The 10,716-nt window shown below is 33.1% G+C and overlaps 1 protein-coding gene across 1 annotated transcript in view; it reads left to right on the forward strand.

Annotated features, from left to right (window-relative positions):
* Positions 1 to 2,137, forward strand: part of LOC116841238 — a 5,720-nt gene extending 3,583 nt beyond the window's left edge. The window contains exon 3 of the mRNA XM_032808932.1: positions 1,711 to 2,137. Within this exon, the coding sequence (XP_032664823.1) occupies positions 1,711 to 1,928 (218 nt within the window). The 3' untranslated portion in view covers positions 1,929 to 2,137. The remainder of the gene's footprint in view (positions 1 to 1,710) is intronic.
* Positions 2,138 to 10,716: the final 8,579 nt, after the last annotated feature.

The raw sequence follows: 10,716 nt of genomic DNA on the forward strand, positions 1-10,716 counted from the left end.
ATATATATATATATATATATATATATATATATATATATATATATATATATATAAATAAAGATTTTCCGGAATTTATTCAAATACTTCAAATACGAGTCATTAGCCTATAAATTGCTATATTTAAATCAGTAATAAGTTAAATAAATTCATGATGTTTTATCGATTTGTGATACTCAAATAATATGTGTCATTATTTATTATTTTTTAAAATAAATTTATATATTTCTGTATTTTTATGATGTATGTAGTTTTACTCGGCCACTAATTGAGGCATTTAACTTATGTTATAAATTAGAACAAAACTATCGTGTCACTAAATCAATCACATTTGAAAAAATGTTATGAAGAAAGTAAAATCTTCCTATAAATAAAAAAAGTAATACAATTAAAATCTCAAATACAAGTATATATTAAAGTTTTCCAACAAAATCAATTTTTCATACTTAGATTAACACGTATATTACTAAATGATCAATTCATTTTTACGATAAGGTTATTTGGCTATTAATTAGAACATTTATCATATAATTTTAATAAAATTACACAGGCGTTTATATAATAAAAGTACGTGCAAAAATTAATTGAAGCATTACCTAATATGTAACGAAAATTATAAAAAAATTCAAAATTAACATCTCAAATTGTTAGCGTAAATATTTGTCAAATATAAAAGTTTTACAGTTTGTACATTTTGAATATGTGTTTATTCGGAATATTCTAAAAGCATTGTTGCAACCTTTTACAAAGAATTCTTTCTTTATGGATAAAGAACTTAAAAATGTACAAGAAATTCGCAGAAAAATTGTATGCATGATCAGACCTTTTGCTAAATATGGTGAAACAAAGTAGAACACATTTACATAAAATCTAGATATATAAGAAATACAAAGAATATATGTATAAGAAATACAAAAAGTTCAAAGCTTGTGCATTTTGAACGTATGTTTAGTTAACTCAGGGAAATCTTAAAGAACATTGCTATAGTTTTACAACTGAATTTAGGGAAGCTTCAAAATATATGTAAAGTTGACAGGAAGATTTCTATATATGCATAATTAGATTTTCCGTTAAATGTGGTAAAACACAAAACAATATACATTCATATAATATTTATATATACCAGAAATACGAACATTGTGTTAGTAAAGGTCGTTTCTACTACGTTATCGATACTTTTGAAGTTCGTTATTCACTTTGGCATCCTCTCTAAAGAGAGAACAAAATCTCGAGAAAATTTCGAGTTTGCTAAGAAATGGGAGTATATAATAAAATGAAAAAGATTCGTCTGCAAAGTTGCAATAATAATTTGGTTGAAATCCTGTAAAAATTTTTCACTGTAAAGTTGTAATAATAATTGTAGTAATAATTTTGTTAAAAGCCTGTGAGAAAAGCATCATAACTGTCATAGGATTTTAAAATTTTAGCTAAAATGTCGAAATATTTGATAAATATTGTAACACTTTATCGAAACGACTGTATAAATCCCGTTTTGTTTACGAACGATAATTGAAGGGAACGAAAGATTTTCTACGGGTTATCGATTTTGAACTTACATCAGCGATCGTACAAGTGTGACGATCGCTAAATAAATACTTCTCAAGAGACCGAGCTCCCATATTATTCCGCGACGTTGTCACGCTAACGATACCTTCGGGTCGATATTTCGTTACGTGTCTAGAAACGTCTCTCAAGAAATATTTCTTTCTCTAGGGAGTAGTGTGGCCGGAGAGTACAGCGTTAAGGATCCAGGTGGCACCCTTCGGGTCGTCAGTTATCACGCGGACAAGGAAGGATTTCATGCGGTGGTGCACACTTCCGGGAAAAATGATCATTCGGGCGGGGTCTACGGCGGTCAGGGTCACGACGCGGAGACTCACGATCACCTGCACGACTACGCCGCCGCGCTATCCGCACACACGGGATACTGAAGTGCACGGCGGCTGAAGTCGTGGCAGTCTGTGACTGATCGCTATGTACCTGGCACGATTAGGTTTTCCTCCCTGAATCGTCAACGTTGATGTTTTTATTTTGCATACCAAAGGCAACAACGTGCTATCCGTCCTCCGTTATAGGGATTACGTACTGTATGTCATTGTAAATATAGTTTATCCCCTTCAATAAACGATATACAGCTTGATGGAAAGTACATAAATATTCCCTGCGCACATTACATCAGCATCAGAATTTCGCAGCCATAAAAACGACTTTTTTCTCGTACAGGAAGTGATATCCTCGATAAAATGTAATGCTATGCGTAAACTAGATGTAATAAAAAGAATTCATGCAACAATTCTTTATTGTTAAGTAAATCACTTGGCGTTTGCATTTATTATTGATATGACCGAAGATATTTTTTCTGTGTACTCCTAAATTGCCTTATAAATAAAGCTACTTTTACATTTATCGGGAACCAGCGATAATTTAATAGAACACTCACGTTTAGCTGAAAATTTATTTGGGTCGAAATAGCTAAAAGGTCAAACATATAGGCAATGTGCAAGTTGTAATTACTCAATTTGTGAGAGCAGGTTCACTTCACCAAATTTGCGTTGATGGCCTGAATCTGCTAATAGAATGATATTTGAGAAATATATAAAATTATGAAATTACAATGGAAAATTTTCATTTGAAAAAATTCGATTGCAGCGTTCCATTGGGTTAAGATATTAAAGATAATACTATTTTCACAGAAATTTTCATGCAAGTGCACTTCTATAAATTGATATATGTTATCGTATATTATGAAAATAAATATAAAGTCAGTAAACATATCGCGCGTATGTGTACACTGATAAGTAATACGAAAGTTTAATTACCGTAATTTGTGAAAAAATTACAACTTTCAACTACTATATTGCAACTACTATATTAAAACCTCTCACAATGAATTGGAAGTAATTAGGGAAGTTTTACAGAAAGCATACACGAATTATGGTACAATATTTTTTTTCCACGACTTTGAAGAGTAAAAGGGCAACGATAATAACGCGCGTGATAAAATTCTTTTAAAATTACGTAACAAACTATGTCGTATTAATGTGAATACGACATAATATGCACATACTATAATAGCACGGAAATCATTATTACGAGGTGGCGTCTTATTATAGAATTGTCGACCATCGATACCGGATAGCAGTGGCAGAAGTTCGCGCAACTACTATAGAGCGCTTTTACGACGATATGTGTGTGTGTGTGTGTGTGTGTATGTGTATGCGTTTGTGTGTGTGGGTGTATATTACGTTCTATACTGATGAAAATAAACTGCACGTACAGAGGCGCGAGTAATAACTTCTGATGCTCTGAAGTGTGAAGGAGATTCCAATTGCCACTAATCACAGGGATTACCGAGAAACCAACGTTAAGGTCGATCGCCGGCGAAATAAAAATCTAGGTCACAAGATTGAATTATCCATCGAACGTTGCAGGGCGCGCGGCGATAAAAGTTAGCATCAGCGGCGCTATTATGAGAGCAGCGTGGAAAAAATGCGCTTCTTTTAATGTGCTTTAAAGACCACATTAAAAAAGTCCATTTAAAATTTCATTTGGTAGCGTGTAGTTAAGTCTCGCGGTGCCCAATTTAATTTAATTTTTAACCGCAAGGAACAATCTTTTTGAAGATATATAAAACAGTGCGTATGTTTTATTTATGAGAGACGGATATGAAACAAAAATCATAAATAATAAACATCATGAGGTGACATTCTGCGAATTTGTTTTAAACGCCACAATTTTCGCGAAAAAGTAATAGTAACAGTAGCTGAGGCGTTTTATGGTAGCAGGTTTATTTCCAGCCCTCTGTGTCACTTAGATCCAGAATCCTCTGTGACTTCCTGTCGGTTACCTAAGGTTAGAATAGCAGACCCAGCTCTGTATTTTTCACCAAGCTTAGCATACTATTCACCCTTACATTTTCCAAATCCCTAGGTTCGAAGCATTTTTCGTAGAGAATTGCATTTTTTACATACGAGTACTAGACAGTAACACAATGTGTATATGCTATCCTCTTTTCCTTTGTGGCATTCTCTTTGGTCAGCTAGTTTGAGGTTGTATAAATGTGCATTAAAAGCTACATGTCCTGTTAGAACATGTTTTATTTGCAGATTAAGACTAATTCTTAGTTTTTCTTTATTTATAACCAAGAGCTATTTTGTCCTGCTTAACAAGGACTAATTCAGAAGTAACCTGGACTGCTGATATCCTTTGCTAGTTTTTCATCCATTTAAGTATTTCTTCTCTAGGCGACTCTTAATGATGTTTTTACGAACAGGAAAAGGGACAAGAACAACTTAGTCATCTAGGTCTTTTCTCGATCCCAGTTTGACAAGTTTATCCACCTTATCTTTGCCCGATATTCCTAGGTGTGCAAAGACCCAAGTTAAGGAGATTTCCCTTTCCTAGTTTTTCTAATACTTGCAAGTAGTAAAATGTTTGAATGGTCTTAAACCATAAATAATTCTATGATGATTTTAGTCAGAGCGTTGCTATAGCTACTCTGCCATCAAATAGATGATTATATTTCTTCTTTTCATTTCTTTCGAGACTGGAGTTCCACGTACCTTAGGATGCTAGGAATTCGGCTTGCAAAATCGTGAGTATAGGAATTCTTTCCCTATAATTTATTTCAGTTCCATAAATTTCCGTCTTGAAATATCTATTTATTTCTGATCCGTCTTTATACCGTACATTCACGTCTCGGTTTTCAAGTAATTTAATGTTTTGCCAGTCCTCCCTGGACGGCATCCATACTTCAAAAGTCTTTATTATCTGATATTTCCTTAGCGTTCTGTTCTGCCTTAGTTCTGTCTTAGTATAAAGTGGCAATTGTGGAGAAACCCAAACGCGGTATAACCCACTTCTGCATCTCTTCATTCCCCTTGACACTTCAATCTATATGCTGTGAATCTTGCTTTATTGATGATCACACAATCTAAGGGTAGAGTGCAGAGAGCTATTTCCAGCGTCTCTGTTGGTGTGGTTTTCATAGTCCCTGTCACAGCCCTTAAATGACACGCGGAAGAGGAAGTTAATGAAGAATATATGAAACATCTAAAAGCAGTTAACGTACTAAAGTACTGAGATAAAAGAGCTGTGCGAGTTATAAAACAGGAATGATGTATATTTCATGTACTGATTCGAAAGGTTCTATTTTAGAAAGGAAACTCCTGTGATGTACTGACGAAAAGAAGAACGATAGTTTAGGGTGGTTATTTATAAAAGGAGATGTAATTAATAAATTTATCAAGTTTCACAAAATTGATTTTTCAAAAATAATATTTTGCGAAAGTTTGATTCTTCAAAAATATTTCCTCCAATTTGTGGGTAGAAATTTACAAAATATACTACAATTTTAAATAAAACTGGCCGTGACTGGTTTACGCGCAAACGTGATCGACGATATACAGTTCCTTTTGTCAAATCTTTGTCAGAGACGTATGAGCTTCCCTCATAATATTCTTTTCAATTTTATTGGAAGTTTCTACTTCAGTATGATAGCATAGTTTTGGACCAATATTTACAAAAACTGAATATTCAAAGCAGTTGTCTTTGGAATGTCAACCGAGGAATAAAAATACTTCTCTAAAGCTAGGAGGATCAAATGAATAGAATCAAACCGGACCTATTACATTATTTAGTACTTATTTTGTATTAATTTGTATCACAGAAAATTTATTAGCTTACACACATATTCCGTTTTGAAAAAGAAGATGACGCAACTAGCTTAACATTAAGCTAACAGGATTACACAAAAAAAGAAAAAATAAAAACAAATACGTAAGTTGAAAGACCTGGATTTGAATTAATTTATATCACCAAAAGAAATATTGTACTTATAGTCATTAAAAAGACAATAATACCGCTGCTAATTTAAATATTAAGCCAACAGAACCATATAAAAAAGGAAAAGGAAGATACAAATTACCGCGTCTCCGCTATTGAGAGTGTCGACAGATTCTGTTGGCAACGGAAAGTACTTTACTCTTGAGGCCAATAGGGATTGGGGGTGATTTTCGAAGGAGTGACGTGAGTACAAAATCTGGAATTTCGTATTCAAGTAGTATAAATTACCGCCCCTCTACTGTGAGAGTGTGGACTAGTTCTGCTGGCAACGAAAGGTACTTTACTCTTGACGGCAATAGGAATGGGAGGTGATTTTCGAAGGAATGATATGGGTACAAAATTTGAAATTTCGTATTCGTATGGCACAAATTATCGCGTCTGGGCTGTAAGAGTATCGACTGATTCTGCTAGCAACGAAAGATACTTTACTGTTGAGATCAATAACCGTGGAATCATTTTTGTTGAAGCCACTAAAAAATGCAAAATTAATATATTTTAATAGTAAAAATTAGTACAAATTCGAGTTTATCTATTTATATATTTGTTCTGTTTTTCTTTTTCTTCGTATGGTTTTGCTAGCTTAATATTAAGTCATTTTTTTCCAAAATGGTACGAGACATAAAATTTATTTAGTACAAATTAGTACAAAATAGGTACTAAATAATATAATAAATATGTCCTATTTGATTTTGCTGATTTGGTCCTGCTAACTTCAAAGAAATATGAAAATAGTGCCGGAGCTAGATGTCCTATATAAAACTTTAATTACAATTTCTCAGATAACTAATGATTGTGACTGTACAAACATGATATATGCAATCTCCTTCTTTGTACTAATATCCGCTACGATCCTTTTAACCGTATATTTTAGTTTATAATAACTAAAATACGTATATTTACGTATAATATATACGTATACGTATATTTTAGTTTATAATAACTAAAATACAAACATATAACAACCTGACTATCTTGTTCTGGAACTGAGTTCAATTGTCCAGTAACGTAGGATAAGAAGGCTAGATATAACATATGTATCCTGATTAGTAGTTCCGTACTGTCCGCGACAAATCTCCACAGCTTACCTGACAGGTCTTAATTACAGGCCAACTTTACTTCGTCTGCCCATATGTTCGATTTCAATCATTTTATGAATGAAAATTGCTTTTATTATTTAAAACAATATATCATGTACTTACAAGAAACTTTACTTTAACTAGTAACATGTTGCTTAACTTTATTCATCTACGATAAAAAGTATTAATACAAAATTTCGATAAATTCGAAAATTTATTTTTTTTTTTTGCTACTCTCTTCTCTCCTTTAAATCAGTTTTCTTTGTTTTCATTGTAATATTATTCCGATTTTAATGAATTCCCTTATGTTCTGAAAGGACCATTTCGCGATTTTGTATCCACTGTTTCTCTCAAGTTAAAATAATTGCTAAAAGAAGCACGTGAGCAACATATCCCTCAGACCATTTAGATCCAGTCTCTCCTATAGATAAAAACTGTAATGGATTGCCTGATGATGTTCTCAGTACTATTATGTCAATATATGAAGACTTCATGTACAAAATAAGAGCAACTTATTAGAGAACATACAACATTGTGCAAAATAAAATGAAAAGTAATAACGAAAGTTTGAACGTTACATGGAAAATGGTAATTAAAAGAATATAATTGCGATGTCAGCATTGAAAATTGCTGTATATATAGATACATATATTTTTAACGAAGGAAATATAATATTAAACATAATATAGGATATGGATATATCGATAGATATAAACGTTTTTCCACTTCTAAAAACAGTCATCGCATCAGTCTGGCTAACAATGTGATATTAGAAGCGACAAAGAAGACAAAATGTCATATGAAAGATTAAAGAAAAATATCTATGAAACTGAATCATCTAAGAACGGCGTACTATATAAAGTCACAATCAATGATTTTGTGTAAGTTAGAAATATAAGCTTTTAACAATATTAAAACCTAACTTGAAACTTTAAATTATTTTCCACAAAACTGTTTTTAAAATCGGCACCAAAAATATCTCGGAAACTATTGATCTTTTGTAACTGTAGTTTTGCATAAATATTCTTAAGATTATCTAGTCTTTGTCTAGTTGTTGTAGGATATCTTAACATTCATTATAGTTTTTGTTATAAAAACGAAGAAAGGAGAAATAGCGAAAAATCGATCTATCAGCTTTGAATGTTAATAACTTTATCGAAAATCAATATTTCAAAAACCGGCTATGATAAAAACTAGTTTGATATATCTACTTTAACAGGTCTTAAGTCTTGTTTGTTTAATATAAATGATATCGGAGATTTTCTAGGAAGCAAAAATACTTACTAGCGATGTCCAACTCTTGGAAGCAGCAATAATGATGTTACATTTTAACTTTTTGTAACAGATTCCATGTAAATAATATAAATATGTAAATAAAGGTATAAAGAATTATCCATCAAGAAAGAGAGAGAAAGAGATCATCTTTATAAAGTTAAACGACAAGAAAGGGAAGGCGAGACAAATGGAGACACCAATAATCGCATTAGATCACCATTAGATCACTATTAGGATTTTATTCAATATATTTTGACTAATAATGTAATATATTTTGTTCAATAATGTATCCTTGACAGTTAAGACTTTAACGTTTCGATGCCTCCGGTTTTATTTCAGCGTCATAGACACGACTGGTTAGCACTTCCCACCACTGCAGTGCCACTCTGTCAAGTTGAAAGTTTTAATTTTGGTTTTTCATTTCATCTCTCTCTCTCTCAGAAAGTTCCCAGTTCCAACTATTTCTATATTTTATGTTTAGACAAATTTTATTTCAATTCGTCGTTCTTGACTTAAAATATTTACATGTTTAAAGCTTCTCAAGTTCCATTAAAATAAATGTTTAGTAATATCAGCATTCTTTAGATTAATCTATTGAAACTTTGTAATATGATTTTATGCTAAAGTTAGATACTACTATATTTAAAATTCTTTATACAATAAAACATGTTTTTTGTAAAATTATTGTTTATTTATTCCAATAAAATTTTTAAACAAATATATAGTATGTTTTTATACAAATATAAGGAAGAAAATATTGGAATCATGTATGACTTTATCTTGTTATTTATGTCTCATAATTTTATCTTGTCGTTTAAAAATTAATAATGTAATCAGAAAAGAATTCAAACATTGGACGTTTTCGAGCCGCTCGGTTGTATGTAGCCTTTTAATTCGATTTTGTCACGACGAGACGAGTTAAGACGGACACGTCCCTAAAGCATATCCTGTACAATCTATTCGATAATCACGGCACGTCCTTATCGCGGGAGCGTCTCAAGGGAAAACGTAATTCAGTGGAAGGTAGCCGAAGCAATATCACGGCTGCGAGGAGATGAAAGAGACACGGTGCAAAGTTTTCTCTGATCACTCGTCGCTCATCGCAAGCCAAAAGGACTAATGTTATTATCGCTAGTATGATATATATTGCAAGTGGTTAATTTCATGTCGATTAGATGAGTAAGCGCTAATATTAATGATAATTTTATCGCGGATCGCTCAGCTCGCGTGGCGCATCGAAGTCGCGCTCGCAAATGAGAGGGCGCGGGCGCGCACGACCTTACGTGCCGTCGTCGTTCCGAACGGCGTAACGACCGCGATAATGACTGTATATGTAGATATTTCGGGGTGTTTGCAGCCCGGGGAGTCGGCCGCCTGCGGCAATTTCCGCAGCGCCGCGCGAGCTACTAATTACTGCTGGCATCGCGCTGATTATTCCTCCCGCTGCTCACACCCTCGACAAATCGCTCGTGATCGAGCGCCTCGCCACCGTCACGTGAATGTCGTACACTGCCGGCAAAGGAGAGAGTTTATACGGTTCGCTTCCGATGATCCCGAGCTGCGTTCTCGAGAACATTACTCTCGGGAGAGTTATACCTCGCGAGTGAGTTTAGAGATATCGTGACAGCACTCGCAAATGCGTTGATTTCTGATGAGTTGAATATAAATTTTAGCAAGAGATTAATCTTTCGAGCCTACTGTAGTACAAATTTGTATCATCGACTTCTTTAAAAACTGATTTTTTTGGAGTAGTCAAATATAAATTAATTTTCCACTATTTTATCGTTTTCAGTTTCCACTATTTTATCGTTATCAGTTTCTATATCATTATTGTCAAATTTTTTATCATATAATTATATATTTTATCATATAATCATATATTTTTTCTCATATAAGAAAGAAATAATAATAATAATAAATTGATCAATTAGCGCGCGCGAAGTTGAGTTATCCTAGATAACAACGTCTTTAGATGTCATCTTGGTACCTGGGATAAGTCGACCAAAATCGTTGGTGCAAATTTACACTTGTGTATCCACATCTTCCGCCAGATGTGTACGCTCAAAAGGTTCAGGAACTATGTATTGTCATTAAATGAATATTACTTTCTCACAGAAGGAGGAAGGAAATATAACTAATCTTCAGTTAATATTTAACAGGTGAGAGAAATGAAAGCTGTTCGAAGAGAAAGATGAGAAGAAAAGGAGAGAGTGAGAGAGGGAGAGAGAAAGAGGGAGATTGTGCGACAGTGATATACAACATAATTCTAATTGTATAATAATTATTATTACATTTTATTACAACTGTATCGCAGTATTGACATACAATTGGTATTGGTCTAAGTAAGTTGTTCTAAGTAAGGTACAATCTGCGCATTTTATCAATCGATTAATAATCATTGTTCATGTCTAAAGAACGAACGAATCAATAATTCATATTGCTGATTGAAACGTACGGTTGCTTCAATCAAGGCGCTTCGTCAATGTGATGACAACGTTGTGTATCGTGGATTTATTTGCGTATT

This window comes from Odontomachus brunneus, unplaced genomic scaffold (assembly GCF_010583005.1).
Source record: "Odontomachus brunneus isolate Ranch 3 - 2012 unplaced genomic scaffold, Obru_v1 Obru_scaffold_014, whole genome shotgun sequence".
NCBI lineage: Eukaryota > Metazoa > Arthropoda > Insecta > Hymenoptera > Formicidae > Odontomachus > Odontomachus brunneus.